The 17,832-nt window shown below is 40.7% G+C and overlaps 1 protein-coding gene across 1 annotated transcript in view; it reads right to left on the reverse strand.

Moving 5' to 3' along the window:
- Nucleotides 1-2,026: 2,026 nt before the first annotated feature.
- VWC2 (von Willebrand factor C domain containing 2) overlaps nt 2,027-17,832 on the reverse strand; it is a 720,747-nt gene continuing 704,941 nt past the window's right edge. The window contains exon 4 of the mRNA XM_069216931.1: nt 2,027-4,974. Coding sequence (XP_069073032.1) covers nt 4,823-4,974 — 152 coding nt within the window. The 3' untranslated portion in view covers nt 2,027-4,822. The remainder of the gene's footprint in view (nt 4,975-17,832) is intronic.

The raw sequence follows: 17,832 nt of genomic DNA on the forward strand, positions 1-17,832 counted from the left end.
TGACATAGCATTGGACATTTGTACAATTACATGTGACCTGGCCATGGCGGTGATTTGTCATCTGGCACCTAGGTTCTCATTGATGTGCCCCATGGCACAGGGTAGCACAGCAAATGCCTTGCTGTGCTGCCATGCTATACTGTGGAGAGCGAGGAAAGTACCTTATCAACAAGATATGGCACCCTTCTGTCCTCTCGCCCTGCACTTATGCGCAGCTTGCTGCCTAGCACCAAGGCAGGCAGGCTTGTAACATGGTGTAAGGGTACGTGCATTGTGGGGATGATAGTTTTTGTGGAGGAGTGAACACCTTTCTGCACATAAAAACAATCATGAGAAATGTTTTCCTCTTTCTTTGTGTGCTACCGAATGCAGCACACATGGGAAAAGGAAGATGTGATAGATATATTTCTACCCATTGCGTCACTCTTGTGCCACCCCTGAGATGGTGTAAAAGTGTGATACATTCTCTGCCTTGTAAATCTTTGAATAAGTCAGGTGCATTTTTCGTCCATTGGTGTTGTGTGGGTATACCCCAAGCAACACCTCTGGAAGGGCCCTTTCACACAGTGTTATGCATGTAAGGGATTCCATATTTACCAGCACAGGATAAGCCAAGCAAGGTGGGTTTGCATGGCCTTGTAAATATCAGTGGCACACTGTGCCAGGGGACCATTCAACAAATGTTGCAATGGTGGCACTGAGTGGCACAACGACGGGTTAACCGAGGCCCCTAATCCCTGATGTTTGAGGCATGACATGGCTGATGTCCCACGTGTGTTGCATGTAACCACCCCCAGGGTAAATAGTGCACCTCCCTTGCACACGGAGATGTAGAGCATATTTCCTGTCTGTTCTGCATGGCTGTGTGTCTTTCCATCGTGCAAATTATGCAAAATTAGCTTGGGATGTCTTCACCTGTATGTCAGGGTGATTTGCATTAGCTCTGTGTACAGAGGCATAGTGCATGTATGTGTGACAGGCCTCATAATGCAGTTCCTATCTGTGTAGGCAGAAAGTGATCTGTGTATTGTGCCCCCCATATGTCTTTATTCTTGTGACTGTTAGGTACCTGCTGTTTGCTTACCTAAAAGCAGGCCATTCCCATATTGTTCATCCTGAAACCTCTGGTTGATGATTGAGTTTCTGAAGATGAATGAGTCATGGACGCTGTCTGGTTATTTGGTCAGCACATAGATGACTAAGCTGTGATGGTCCACGATGACCTGAACATTCATTGATTGCGGTACACATGTTCTGTTGGGACAGGTGGTACAAGTTGCACATGTGTACAGTCGATGGGTCTGAGGACATGGGGAAACACAGTAGTTGCATAGAAGCATTGTTTAATTTCCTGCTGCAATTGCTGGGTGATAGGGAAGAGGATGTGTTGGGGCATGAGGTGGATGATTGCATCCAGAACAGAGGGCAGAAATGCAGACAGGGAGTGCTGCAATACTCCACCCACTCGAGCTGCTGTGGTCTGGAAGGATCCCGACACATGGAGATGAAGCACAGCTAGGAGCTTAGTTAAATGTGAGATGTTGGTGGATTGCTCAACCGCTGGTTGAAGATGTGATGCAATGAGGTAGATCAGTTGGATGATGGACTCTGTGCAGCCAGTAGACAGTGATGACCTCCTGGTGGTAGACACTCTCCCTTCTCCTACGCTGCCTCTGTGGTCTGGGGGGTGGTAACTGTGATTGTGCTGGATGGTGTGGTGTTGTTTTTGGGGGTTGCACTGGTCTCCTTGGTGTCCTAAGTTGTAAGAGGAGTAGGACCATGTTGTCCTACACATTGCCAGGGTATTTTGTGAGTGTTCTCCTTATGTACCTTTACCTGGGAGACATTTTAATGTATGGTCTGACCAGGCATTACAATTTTGACAAAAGTCAGATTTAGCACAACATTTCATAGGTAGGTGTCATTTTTTGACATGCTTGTAAATACGGCACAAGTGGGCTAGCATTGAGAGAACACCTACCTTGCATATCATTGTTGGTATCTGATGCAGCCAGATCTGATGAAAAATGATGCTAGCCCTAGAAAAGTAAAGCTAGAGACCTTTAATTCCACTTTGTAAATCTGGCATTGATTTTGTGCCTCCGTAGCGTAAAAAAATTGCACTACTGCAGAACAAAATCCTTGTAAATGAGTCCCTACGTCTTTTGCATCTCTACCTGTGTAGGATTAAGGCCTGAATGTAACCAGCACAATAGAATAGTAAAATCTCTAGTTAATTCCACAAAATATGATTCCTTAGCAGAAGTTTTTATATATCCTTACAGACAGACAGGACATTGAGTATGAGATAGCACGAATGAAGGAAACAGGTCTTCCTAACAGTGCAGAATGGATAGAAATGGTTTAAGGTTTAGATCTTTAGGAGGAACATGCCAGCCGACCAAGTGTAATAGTTATTTAGTAAATCCTTTACCTCTAGATTGTGTTCGTAGGACAGGATTTAAAGTTACAGGATCAGCTTGTGCTCATGATCAATGTCATTCTGATATTGAATTTTCCTGTGGGGACATATCTTTATAGAATGGCACTGCTATTAGTCAGGATGCAGTACAGAAGTGTGCATATATCTGAAATGATAATATTGTGTGATACACTTAGATGGATGGTAAAGTAAGTCCTCAGAAAGTCATGAAATGAACGTCTGTTTCTTTAAGTTTCAGAGGAAATGGCACAGTTAATGTAGGACAGAATTTCAACAGCAGTGCCACAATAAATAACGCCAACATATAAGGGGCACCTCCAGACTCATGGACTATTATTGGCAGTGTGGAGAATGCTCAGTTACGGCAGAACTAGAGAGGCCTCTGTTCCCTAGTGCCTTTGCATACCCCTGTCTTGGTAATTCCAGGAGTTAACCTTTCTATGCTACATGAACACCCCATGAGTCATGCAACAACTTGGTAACATCATCACTGACAGAGATGTGCTGCCGAATATTAATGCTGTACACCCTGAAAGGCTGTTTCCCAAGGGTACAGGTTGTTTAATGATGCTCTGTTACTTTTTGGAAGTATCCTGCCATTTGTTCAGGCAAAGGCAACTGCTCAATGGCTAGAAATAACTAGATGGGAACTTCTGAAGAAAATTAATACCACAAAAGATGGATTTAATGCCATAAAGGAAGAGCTGCGTGCTATAAGAATAATGGTCATGCAGTATTGTTATGTACTTAACCTCATGATGGGCATGGAAGGTGGGGTATGTGCCAAGATAGGAATTGCTTGTTGTACTTTTGACCCAGCAAATAAGGTGGACAATGGAACCTTTTCAAAGGCTATACAAACTTTGCATAATCTGCAAAAGAAAATGGTAGATGAAGGAGGTGCCCAGATAATTGGTTCAGTGGGTGGTTTGCTAGTGTCCCTGATGTCAGGACTGTTAAAAACTTTATTACCAGCCCTTGTGACAGTGTTGTTGATTTATTGTGGTATTCAATTAATTATAGCATGTTGTAGAAAGATCAGTACAAAGGCAGGAAGGATGTTTACAGTTAGGACACCTACATGAGTAGTAGATGCTCAGGGCAATCCATATCGTCTGGTGCCAAGTGCAGACTTAGGATTCAAACCAATAGTTAAACTATCAACTAGAGGGGGAATGTTAGAGAGGAAACAAAATGTGAAGAAATTGCACGATCGCAGACAGTAGTAGAGAGTGTTAGAGTTTTATCTTGGTAAAATACCAGTGCAGGCCTAAGTTCCCTAATGGTGAAAGACAGGTGAATTGTTCACTGGAAAATAGAGTTCATGCTCTGGAAGGTCTTAGTTAAAGGTAAACCTGTGTTTACAAGCTTAGAGGAACTTAAGGTTACAGCACACAACAATGTATTCTTTGCAAATTGAACACGTGATTGAAAGAATATGTGCAGGGGATAGAGTTAGGCAATTGTACACAGAATCTGATAAGAAGTCTTGGGAGCACACAATAAAACACACTCTCGCATGTGTACGAAAGAAGGAAATTAATGGTTTGTTAAGCATTGTTAGAATTACAATGAAGAAAGTGTAGAGGAAAAGTTAGGAGTTTGAAGACATAGGTGATGTGATGCTTTTGTAACACATATGTAATTATTGGGTAACCTATTATTTGACCTTGTGTAACAAACGTTTTTCATGTAACTATATACATGGCTCACAGCAACCATTTGAGACCAGCTCTCTACCTGTGTGGGGATAGCTACTCTCCCTATCACAACAGTAAACCTGATTTTGCCTTGCCAAGAGGAGTCCTGTTTTACTTAATTTCAGTTTTTCTGCAATATGGAATAGTGAATATATGTGTGAGTGTGTTTGTGTTTGTACGCCTTTAAGAGGGAAACATACAGGCCAACCCATAATACAAACACATAATATATATTTCAACACATATTGTTTGTTATGCCTGTTGCATCTGGTTACATTTTTACACAATTTCCTGCAAATCTAAAATGGTCATTAACTCAAAGGGTGAATATTTGTTTACATGTGGTACAGCTACAAAATAAACCAGAACAATGAACAGTACTTTATTTTGCTTATCCCTATAAAACATTTATTTTATACTCTATAACAGAATTATAGAGCTACACATACTATTGATATATACTTTAGTATAATCACTGTGAAAAAGCACATTTAGTGAACATAAATCTATATAGTGATGTGTTTCTTAAGGTTTATGAAAAACATATACCAAGATTCTATATTATTGTTATGTCTTCGGTCCCAAGGCCTTCTTATTGAAGGGATTCTGATTGTCCAGGGTCATCTAAGATATCAATATCATATTATAAAAAGAGTGAGCACTTTGACATTTTGATTTCTTATATCTGCTTGCAGTCATGTCTAGTGCACATGGCTTGGCGTTCAATCCTCCAGGTGCCTTCTTCATAAGTACAGTGGCATATAGTGCATTCATCTGTTTTCACCTCTCGCCCAGCTGGAATGATAATGGTTTCTGCAAAGCAGTTTGGTCCTGAAAGGTAAAGGAAACAATTTAGACTGGTCATCGGCCGAAAAAGATATTCACATGATGAATCACTACATTCATTTAATGTTTATTGAATTCATATAGTGCTTTATCTTAATCTGTGCACAGAGTCTTAGAAGCAGTACAAACTTGTGAAGCCAACTGTACAGGAGAAAAAATATAACCACTTAAGGCAAATTCATTTTACTTGTTGTGGATTCTTGCATGGCCAGTATTCAACAAAATCCCCACAACTTTAATATATGCAAAAGTCAGAATGGGGAGTAAGCAAGTTCAAAACTCCACATCTGATTTTATGTCATCTTATTTATTGTTAGTTGTGGTCACACAATTATGTTCCTGAGACAGTCTAAAACATTGCACCATGGCTCGGGAAATGAAGGACTCTCTGCTGACATCTTCTCTGCTCCTCAAACACAGGCTCTTATTTATGTGGAAAGGGCATATTACAGCACCACAAGCCTTCTTCCTGTACTACCCTACACCAATGTTAAAGGGTAGAAATGCACCATATTTATAAAATACAATACATTCCTGTCCTTTCCTACTGTGCTGGTGCACAATTGGCTGCCTAGCGCCAATGCAGGCACACTTGCACCATGGTGCAAGTGTGCCTGCATTTTATACATGATTGTTTCTGTGGAGGAACAGGCATCTTCCTGCACAGAAACAATACAGAGAGACGTTTTCCTCTTTCCATGTGTGCTACAGAATGTAGCCCGCATGTGAAGAGAATACATGAGGAGAAATACAAATATTTCTCCTCATTATGTGTGTTCTGGGAGGCATAAGGTTTTGGTACTGCCACAGGTTTGCATGATTGTGTAATTCTAGGGCAGCATCAAAAGCCCTGGGTGTTGCATAGGAAATCCCTCTGCAATGCTCATGGAAAGCCTCTGTGGTGCAGAGTAAGGCAACAAAGCAACTTACTCTGCTTTGTCTTACTCCATATCTATGAGGCCAAGCAAAGCCAAGCCAAGTGGCTTTGCATGGTCTCATAGATATGGTTGAGAGACTTGCTCTGCCGGAGCATTAAAAAAAAGGGATGCTCTGATCGCGCAAGCTTCTCATAAAAATGTCCCAAAGAGTTTTCATCCCAGTGAGGCCAACTCACCATTTTATTTTTCTGACTAAGTTGTCATTACACTAAAAAATAATAAAGCTTTTTATTTACAGTATTTAAAGATTACAAACGCCACACTATGAAAGGTTGCATTAAAAACATGTTATTAACATAACCATTGCACTTTTTCATAGTTTTTAACAAAGAGAAACCCTTGCGGTTTAAAGTGGCACAGAATTATTACTTCATGTGATTATGTACTCCATCTCCATTCCTTGTGGGAGAACCTTAAAATAGAAACTGCTAGACCTGGCAGCCTTAGGGTGGTTATCATCCAACTTTTTGCCTGCCTCCCTCCACTTTTCTGGCACAATTTCTGCTGGTTGTTTATGACTCTGTACACTGTACCTCTGCTAACCAGTGCTAAAGTGCATATGCTCTCTCCCTTAAACATGGCAACATTCTTCATCCCAAACTGGCATACTTGATTTATGTATATGTCCCTAGTAAAGTGCACTGCATGTGCCCAGGGCCTGTAAATTAAATGCTACTAGTGGGCCTGCAGCACTGATTGTGCCACCCTCATAAGTAGCCCCTTAACCACTTCTCAGGCCTGCTATTGCAAGGCCTGTGTGTGCAGTTTCACTGCCACTTCGACTTTGCATATACAAGTACTTGCCAAGCCTTAAAATCCCCTTTCTCTACATATAGGTCACCCCTAAGGTAGGCTCTAGGTAACCCATAGGGCAGAGTGCTATGAGGGTGAAATGCAGGACATGTACTTGTGTGCTTTATATGTCCTGGTACTGGAAAACCCCTAAATTTGTTTTCCACTACTGGGAGGCCTCTCCTTTCATAGACTAGCATTAGGACTGCCCACATATACTTTTTGAGTGTTAAATTATGATCCGATAGGGGTGACCAGGTCATATTTAGTATTGCCAGAATGGTAATAGAAAATCCTGCTTATTGGTGAAGTTCGATTTAATATTACTATTTTAGAAATGTCCCTTTCAGAAAGTGAGCCATTCTCTGCACTTAAAACGATCTGTGCCTTACAGCCTGTCTCCAATCAACATCTGGTCTATGCTGGTTGACAGCTCCCTTGTGCATTCCACCCAGACAACCACAAACACAGGACAATCAGTCACATCTGCATTCATCTGCATACTGAATAGGTCTTCCTGGGTGGAAGGGTGGAGGGTCTGACACTTACATTTCAAAGGCCAGCGGCCTGCCTTCACACAATGGACTAATTTGTCGAAATGAGACGCAAGGTGGATTGACCCTCCCTAAAAATGGAGCTAACTCCGATATTTTGATACTAGACAGGTCTAGCGTCAAAGTTCCCCCACTTTAAAGGCATTTTTGAATATATAAACTGTGTCTCTGACCCCATCAACTCCCCAACTGCTGCCCTGCTGTTGTCCTGCTGCCTTCCAGGCCTCTGACTGTGCTGGAAGGACTCTGCCTTCCCTCAAAGTGCTCTCAAAGGACTTGTATTGAGCTTGCCCCCTGTTCTAAATTGTCAGGGACAGCAAAGAATTCAATTACTAGGTTTTTGCTAGTACTTGATTCTAGCGACTCTGGAACAACTTCAGCGATGCCAGTGATGCCACTGCCTGCTCCCATTCCATGGCACTTGCTGCACGTAATGACCGTGGCCTGCAGCACAAGTCTGTTGCTGCCACGACTCTGCTGGCATCGCAATAGTGTGGAATCGACACATCACGTCCTGACGGACCGGAACCAGCAAGCGACCCTGCCAGGTCACAAGGAATTGGCGATTCATCTTGTCCTGCATCCAGATGGAACCGAAGCCTCACCTCCACCTGCTTCACAGCAGAAAACCAATGCCTTGTTCCTCAGAAGCCGTAAGGGACTGATGCCGCACCAACCCCATTGACGCCTCTTTCTGACTCTGTGCAATGTCCTTGTTCTTCATTTTTAAAAGGTACTGTACCTGGTGTCCGTGTGACTCCGTAATGAGCATTGGTAGTGTTGGATTCTTGGGAACGACTCCGTCAATGATGCCGTGATAACCCCAGTTGGAGCAATTGTGTTTTCTAGGCGCTTTAGTTGGATTTAATCTTTATAAATTCATAACTTTGCTTGTATACACTGGATTTTCATTGTTCCAACAGTATTTTATTCAGATAAATATTATTTATTCACTAACCTGTGTGGTGCCTTTTTGTGGTGTTTTCACTGTGTTGTATAAAGTTCTGCACAAATACTTTACACATTGCCTTCTAAGTTAAGCCTGACTGCTCAGTGCCAAGCTACCAGAGGGCGGGCACAGGATAATTTGGATTGTGTTGTGATTTACCCTGACTAGGATTGTGGTCCCTACTTGGACAAAGGTGTATAGCTCTGCCAGTTAGAGACCACATCTCTAACAGAAACCAAAAACATCAAGAATGGTAAGGGGTGTTAATTTAGAGAAGGCTGGACAGGGAACTAAAAGAATTCCACAATAAAGCATTCATACAGACAAACAGGCAAACTCTTTTAGACTCATTGAGGAAAAAGCAGAAATAAACACTGATTTTTATTTCTCTGACAACAGACAGTTTCCCTAAAATGGTATATCTGGAAAATGGAGGAACTCTAAAAATCAAGGGTTGCGTGACAGGGAAAGGACATAAAGTGCTATATTTAAAAGAATACGTGCATTCCTGCCTTTGTCCCCGCGCTGGCACCATTTTGGCTTCCTAACACCGACACCATGGTGCAAGGGTGCCTGTGTTGTAAGGATTGTTTTTGTGCCAGAAGGGTCACCTTCCAGCACAAAGACAATCCACTGAGGCTTTTTCCTCTTTGTATGTGTGCTGCAGAATGCAGCACACATAGAAAGAAGAAATAAACAAGGAGAAATAAAGATACTTCTTGTCACTTGGGAAGGTGTACCATTTTGGTGAATGCCCAGGTCTACAACTTTTGGTAAATCTTAGAACGTGTCAAAATCCATGGATGTTGCATGGGAACACCCACACAAGCCCTATGGAATACCCCCCTGGGCCAGAGTAATGCAACACAGTAATTTGGGCTGCTTTGCATTACTCTGGATTTATGAAGCCACTCAGAGCCAAACAAGATGGCCTTGCGTGGGCTTGCCTGTGCATGCACCACGTTGCTTGGTTAAAGAGCAACTCAACTCCAGCCATAAATATACCCCCATGGATTAATTACATCTACAAAATGGAGGAAATCAATAAATGAAGGTTCTATTATGTCTAGAAAATGGATGAAATGAAAAATGAGGGTTCCATTTGTCTAGAAAATGGAGAAATCAATAAATACATTTTTTATTATGTGGAGAAAATGGAGGAAATTAAATAAATGAAAGCTAGAGAGCGAGGTTCTTGTTTGCCTGTCAGCATGTGAGTGGGAGATAGTTCACCTCTTTACTAGTTTAACATTTGAATCCAGCAATCTTCAAGTCAAATTTGACCAGCTAATGTTTGCATAGCGTGCGCTAGTACAACGTGCTAAGTGTGGTGATTATTTTTATTAGTGGCCTTTGATCAGTTTCAGGTAGACACTGTAGCATTGTCCCCAGCCTGAGTATTTGTACATGACTATGCCACACACGTCTTTATTGTTCTGTGTGTAACTTTGAACTCAACATTATAAACATGAAATCTATTCGTCACACCCAAACACTTAAGTCAAAGTTCTACAGAGTAAATCCTGAACCAAAAAGGTCCCATCATCGCTAAATCACAAAACACTACACCCCCATTAAATAAAAAATATTTTTATACAGATATATATCTTACAACTCCTCTATAAGTCATCGTGGATTTCTGACCAAATGCCCAGATTGTGTCCTCTGAGGCTGTGACTGTGAACAGAGAAGAGAAGCATCCATGACTGGCACTGGTGCTATAGGGACAGATGCAGTGAAAGGGGCTCTCTACTGTCATACTCGAATCCAGCCTCATCTCTGAAATCAGGAACTGACAAATTATGAGGCAGATGACTGCAGTGTGAAGAATCTTTCGTAATGTACTTTCCAGGGTGGTGAGCAGTCACCATGTGTCCTTTGCAAGTTACATCTTTGAAGGGTTCAGCATCAAAGGGAACTACTCCTTCATTGAAAACAATGTTCTTGGCACATCAATGCTTGTCAGCATATTCTTTCATCTTTAGTTTATGACACAAGTCTGTTCAATGAAGTTCACCATCTGTTGTAGATCTGCTGTTGGTCCAGGTAGTGACTTTGTCCTCATCGCTCTCTCGAACATGAGGGTGGCAGGACTTTCACCTGTCGTTGAATGACAAGTCGACCAATAAGCTTGAAAAGTAGCATGGAGAGCTGAATTCAGATCAAGCTGCTCCAATTTAGCATGCTGTACAGTCTTTTTGGGTGTGCGCATAAAGCGGTTGAAAACACCATTTGTGTGTGACCAAAGAGATGCGCTTTTCTGATGCTTCACATTCAGATGATCGTGAAAGTCTCTGAATTCTTAATTGTTGAAAGGCAGGCCACTATCAGACTTCAGCATTGAAAGAACACCCCATTTTGCAAAAACACAATCTATCTTCTCAATGACTCTTTCTTGAGTAATCGATGAGAAATCTTCTACTAGTGGGAAAACAGGAGTATTCATTGATAACCACTCTCAGGTGATGTCCATTGTCATGATGACCAAAGAAATCAACAGCGATTCTCTCCCTTACATTTTTTGGTAAATCCAACATGTTCATGGTATGTTAAGTAACTTTGGGAGATAAGCAATTGCACAAATGACAGGCCTTACGCTCTCTTTCAACTCTCTTGTCAGGATGAGGAAACAAAACTCGGTCTCATAGAGCTCATTTAGTGACAACAATTTCACAATGTCCTTCATGGGCCACTTCAATTTCTTGTTGTTGCAGACTCTCTGGTATGACAGTTCTTAAACCTCATAAGACAATACCTTCTTGAATAACTGAATGCTCGTCTTTCACATTTTAGAACATTAGATATCAACTGTCATATGTGAGAGGTCGAGTGTACTGTTTTCAAGACTGATGTGCAATAATGTCTTTTAGTATCAATATGTCACTGTCTCTACTCATTGCAGTAATAATTTGTTTCAAAGAAAAGTGGCAGGAGCACTGAACTTTACAATGACGTTAATGTAGGTTTCAGCAACTTTGGAAGGGGCACCATGACACTGTAATGGCACTTGTGAAAAGTAGTCAGCAGGGTTTTTATCTTTCCCTGGTCGGTGCACGATAGTGTAGTAAAATTACTGTAGTTGCAAATCCCAATGTTGAATTCTAGTAGCCATTTTGGCTTTCGGATTGTCAGAGATAGATGGCAAGCAATTCTTGATGATCGGCTGCAAGAGTGAAAGGTTTTCCATACAAGAACATGTGGAAATGTTCACAAGCCCACACCACTGCTAAACTTACTTTGTCAGGTTGGGAATTAGCATGTTCAGTTTGTGACAAACGTCTGTTTGCATATGCCACAATATGGCTTTAAGCATTTGGCTGTCCATTGTGTTGGGCAAGGATCGCACCCGACTCAACCTTGCTTGCATCAAAAACAACCTCTAAATGAAGCTTTCAATCATATTGGGCCATTTCAGTGGCATTCTCCATTGCATGCTTGAATTTCTTAAAACTCTGTTCACACTAGTGTGACCAGTAAAATGAAGAATTTATTTTTGCTAAGTCTCTTCAGGGAGCACTTACTGTGACAAAGTCACTTATGTATCTGTAACAGTAACTGGCCATGTCGAGGAATGAATGGAACATGGTAACATCTTGTGGGGGGTTGGTAGCTGGCAAAGCTTGTACTTTAGCTTGTACTTTAGCTGGATCTGCCTTCATACCATATGGCCAAAGAATTTGAGTTTTGTTCCGTGAAACTCACATTTCTCAGTATACAGAGTTAAACCTGAATAATAATCAGCTGGAAAACAACAGATTTCTGTAAGAGATTTATCATGTTCATTTCGGGTAGCTCTGAAAACCAATATATCATCACTGATTTGAAAGCATTCATGACAGGTTGTATGTTTTGTCGAATGACGTCTTGAAAATGTTCTGCTGCTGATGACACATTGAAACTAAGGGGCATATTTGCAAGGCCCTTGCACCTCCTTGTGTCACACTAGTGTCATTTTCTTAAGCTAATGTGGTGTCAAGGAAGCAATTTCCTTGTGCCCTATTTCCAAAGTGGCGCAATGCACACATTGTGCCACTTTGCAACCCTTTCAACCAGGTTATGCCAGGGTCAGGTTTAATGTATGAAAGGGGGCATTCCGGCCCAGGGAGGCCCAATAAATGGCACAGTGAGAGTTACAACATTTCATTGCTCCATTATTTCCGCCATTTTTAACGGCTGCTCAGAGCAGGCGCTAAAACGACACACCCATTATACTCAATGGGCCTCCCTGTCCTATGTGTGGATGTCTTTCTGAGGTAAACATCAACATGGCACATCTGCCTTCCTCACTATTACTTGGCAATGAAAGTGAAGAACTCTTGGAAAAAAATGTAGATGACAATCAACTTCATTCACTGTTGATTTGCCTCAGCTGATATTGCCGCTTGACTTTTTTGACGTGCGTAGAACGTTGCTTCTGTAACGTTCGGCTCTCCATTCGGTTTTCTTGTTGTGATGCACTTAGATTTTCCTTCACCTTGCATACCATTATGAAATGGTTCTCTTTCCCACAGCCTTTTCACACTTATCCAATTGCAGGACATTACCCTTTAGGTAAAAATGAAAATCCACATCCAAGGCACAGTTTCTTTTTCTTTAGCGACATCACTTTGTGTTCTTCACGTTTGTCTTTCCGCTTACTTTTCATTTTCATGACTTGACTCTTTCTGGGCACCTCCATGTCATCAGCTTGTTGATCAGCATGTTCCTCTGCTCTGGCAACCATGAGAACTCACTCCAGACTAAGAGTTTCTCTCAGCATTCATCATTTCAATAAATCTTACAGACATTAGTCAATAATTCGAAGATGTATGGTTTCTTTACCATTGAATTCATTGAACTTACAGTGTTTGACGAGTGTGACAAGACTCTCAACAAATTCCTTGATTCTTTCACCACATTTCTGTCATTCCTGACTGAAAATGTAGCTTTCATAATCAACACTCGTCATTGGATTGATCTTAAGATTTAACACTTCTCTCATCTTCAGTTCGCAACAGTTTCTTTATTACCTCTTTTACTCCTTCACTTGCAGCATTTTTGAGGTATTTGACAACATTTGTGTTGTCTGTTTCTTCCAATGCATCAATAAAATCATCAAAAAGTTCCATCCGGGTAGTCCATCTATCACCAATATTTTGCTTTTTGGTGGTATTGAATGGAGTTTATGGTTTTAAGAAGGTGGTGTTACCATATTTTGTGCTCTTTGCAGCAGCAATTGAAAAGGTTCACTATTCTGACCTCCACTCACGGCCTTTCAGTTGGTCTGATGTGATTCACCAGTCGTAAGCACAACCCCTTGCTTCTGCTTGGGTTGTAGCACCTGCTGCTAAGGTCGGAATGCTCTCTTTCCTCAGGTTTTGGTAAGTGTGATTGTATTCTTTATACATCTGATTATCACCACCTCTAATGTTTCTCTGCATTTATCTGCTTCTACTCACAGCATTCTCTTGCACCTGGCAAACTCTGCTTGTTGTATTTTCTGTACCTTGTTGTTACTGTCTTTAGTGTTGTCGTACAATATAATATATAGCTCAGTGCCACGTAGTGGAGCAGTACCTCTTACACAGCCCTACTCTCAAGTTTCGGGCCAACAATGCATACACTTCTCAATGAGGCTTTCATTATCTTCAAAAGCTTAACACTGGCAGGAGTGGTGCTTTGACTCTAGATATGCCAAACGTCAATCTTCACTTCGACTGAGGCATGTGTGGCACACATGAGCAGTTTACTGGACCATGGCAAACTCTGTGGCAGAGCAGTGCCAATCTTCGAGTTACCACACATGGAGCTTGGTCTTACACATCTTTATAGCTCTACGTGTAACTGCAAATTGAACTTTCTTAACATGCAATCTATTGACCACACATGAAAACTTATGTCAAGGTACTACAGAGTCCATCAGGAACCAAGAGGGACCCATCATCGCGAACTCACAAGACACTACAGACACCATGTTTTATTAAATATGCAGAAAACGCTGTGATGGCAAAGGGATCAATTCCAGTGGCCCTAACTGTAGCTATTGCTAAAAAATAAGACTCAATGCTATCTTATCTGTGCTTGGATTTTCAGTATAGTTTATGACACAACTAAGCAAATTTGCATTTTGTCCAGAAGTCATGCTTGCTTTTATCAGTGAAAATAAGAACTGCACAAAGAATTTCAAGTCTCATTGCCGAAGTATTCCCTTCAATTCTTTAATAATATGACATGTTTTGTCACAGTATGTCATACTTCTATGACATGTTGTGTCACTTTTATCAAACTTAGGCCCATATTTATACTTTTTAGTGACGCATTTGTGCTGCTTTTTGACGCAAAAACAGCGCAAACATACAAAATACAATTGTATTTTGCAAGTTTGCGTGCTTTTGCGTCAAAAAATGCCGTAAATGACGTGCTAAAAAATTATAAATATGGGCCTTACATTCTTAACAGAAAGGGCATCTAACTTTTCCCATTCATTGTTTAATTCTAATGGTGATTCTAATGCATGTAGTTACAGTGATTACACCATATTATCTCATAACCAACAGTCTTGTGCTGACAGCATGTAAATGATAGTGGATGTTCAGTGTCAAAAGAGATGAGCATTCCTGTCCTTTTCTTGAGATGCAGCACAGCAAAGTGACTTGCTGCACTGTGCTGCATCACTTTGCTATAAGTATGCCCCTTAACGCCTTAATGTGTAGAGCAGATGTAGAGGTCCTCATTAAGGTGTACTACATTTTTTAGCAATATTATCCATGAGGAAGGTCACTCCCAGGTAGATATTGACCTGGATAGAGTGAGAGCTCTCAAGGTGAAGCTGAGGGCCATACTTCTCCCCCCCAACCGAAGTCAATAACTATTCATGAGTGCTCTCTCCTTGGATAATATTGCTATTGTAATTAAGAAAGCAATAATGGGGATGGGCAAGGTTGGGGTGAGGGCTCCCAGTACATGCTGACATGCTGATAGTGAGTACGATGTCAAAAGATAACAGTCTCCACAGAATGGTAGCAAACAAGTGAAGAGAACTACTTAAATGCTACAAGATGGTTGCGCAACATTCACATGATCAAGGCTCATATTTGAATGAATAACAGAGCACCATAGAAGGGAAATCAGAAAAAACATATGGCCAATGACTGAACACAAACACTTTCTTGATGGACATTATCCTATAGGTGCAATAAAAAATGATGGGGTTGGGGGAAATGTATGATATTGTGTGACAGCGCAACATTTGGAGCATACAACATTGGGATCTAGGCAGATTTAAGCAGGTCTCATTATTGGTAGATGTGGCCCTTGGAAGCTGACAGTGCTGGTGGATATTTCACCCTGACCTTTGCTAGGAGGCACTTTTGAGGTTGTGTATGATGTAGGCGTGGGTAGTGTAGTCTGTAGACTCTTGAAGAGTTTTACCACTATCTATGCTCTTATTAAAGCTCTTAGATGCCAGTGGAATTCTAGCTTGTATATGTTTCAACCGCCCTTTGCTCGGACTCTTATAAAAGTTCTGACGTGTATGTTAGTGTATATTTCATCCATACATCGCTCAGACTATTGCAGCCCCTAAACTCAGCAGCTAAACTCATTTGTGTGCCAGAAGATGCTTGACCATGCCACACATATTTCATAATTGTGTTAGCCCTCGTTAGTGCATCAAACCATAATAAGTAAACTTACAAGGCGACGTGAATAGGTGGATGAACCTTTTGACTTGCAATTAAGATATTCCTACCATAGCTCCAGTACATAATCAATAATCAATACACAATAACCAATAGTCATTAGTAATCAATAAAAGCAATAATCAATGGAGTCAGTAATTGTCACGCACCATGACCTTTCAGTCATGAATAACCACACCTTTAGTAAAAGTTTAGAATGTTTATTTCCCTATATTGACAGCGCCAAGGTCATGTAGATTAATCTCAAAATCAAATGAAACACATACAGAAACAACACTGGTTGCCCAAAGCGGCGGAAGAAACAGAATCTAATCAAAGCTTGAACTACAACACATTCTAAAGTTATGGTGCAAATCAATAGCAAAGTCAACTGCCACAAAGTTATAACATACATGGAATTCGGCAGAGAAGTTCATCAAGCATTGGTCCCTGTTATCATAATTCAATTAGTGAGAATCCTTAACTAACAACAGATTAGCATCGGCATGTTGGGCTTCATGCAAAACAGTTTAGTAACACAAATTTGGAAAAACACCTAACTATGGCTCTATCAAAACAGCGCAGTTGGTACCTAGAAAGAAAAAGCAAATATGCATAATAATCACATTTCAGATATACATATCCTTAGGGTGGATCAGCAAAGCAGAATCAGTCTTCGTCCTCAGGACATCAGTCGATCAGCAAGACATCAGGCTTCAGCATCAGAAATTATAAAAGGGCAAAGTCATAAAGCATTAAAGATAAGCATGTCTCTTATCAAGATGCATAAGAAAGTAATAACTTTTCGGTCAGAAAGAATAAGGGCAGTAAGCTGTCTTCTCTCAGAACGAGTTGCCCGTTTCTCTCTCTGCAGCGTTGTTATATTAATGTTGCCTAAACTTTCCCCTAATTCCCTATTGGTCAGTTAATTGTATGTTCACACTCTGTTCAATAAAACTACTATACCAAATCTATGAATTCTAATATTTCTCAGATCTCATATTGTTGATTGGTTCATCTTGCGATGTCCTCATTATCCGGCTTGTCAGGTAACAATATTGTTGCAGCTTCTACTCTAGTCAGTATCTTCATTGTTCTTGTCCAGGGAAAGTCAGTCTCACACACATTACACATAAAATGTTTCATTAGCAGGAACATCATCTCCTAGCAGTCGGTTCACATGAAAAGCTTCTGTTATGAGCACATTTAAACAATACAATAGACATCTCACAGTTTAATTCACTTGGTCAGCATTTTTATTAAACTAAATAAAATTATTATTAAACACTAAGAAATAAAGCTTTTACATGAGGCCTGGCAAAATAGGCTAAGACACTCGCTAAGTTAAGGCCCATAATCAATTAAAGCGAAAACATACTTCATAACTCTCAATATGACATATTACTACATTAGTCTGACATATATTCAATATTTCAGAAGTATTAATCATTGATTATTTCACTTCCTTAACATTGGTGGCCATTCTTCGTAATAACATTTTCAAATTTGTGCATTTTTCTACGTTGTTTCATTTTCTACATAAACGTATTATTCAAAATACATAAACATTCATTAATAATTTTTATTAAAGCACCTGCGCTGGCACCCTTGCAAAGGCCTTCCTTGACCATCCAGGGCTTATTGTGGAGCATGAAGTAGATTTGCAGCAAGTCCCTTGTTAGAAAATAGGGTCTTTGATTGGTAGTCAGGTTACCCCCTGTCCAAGCAAGAACCCTCACTCTAGTAAGGGTAAGTCACACACAATCCAAATTATCCTGTGCCCACCCTCTGGTAGCTTGGCACTGAGCAGTCAGACTAAATTTAGAAGGCAATGTGTAAAGAATTTGTGCAATAACTCATGCAATAACACAGTATAACACCACAAAACTAAACCACACAGTGTTCAGAAAAATATATAATATTTATCTGGTTAAATGCAGGTCAAAACGATC

Source organism: Pleurodeles waltl, chromosome 2_1, assembly GCF_031143425.1.
Source record: "Pleurodeles waltl isolate 20211129_DDA chromosome 2_1, aPleWal1.hap1.20221129, whole genome shotgun sequence".
NCBI classification, from domain to species: Eukaryota; Metazoa; Chordata; class Amphibia; order Caudata; family Salamandridae; genus Pleurodeles; species Pleurodeles waltl.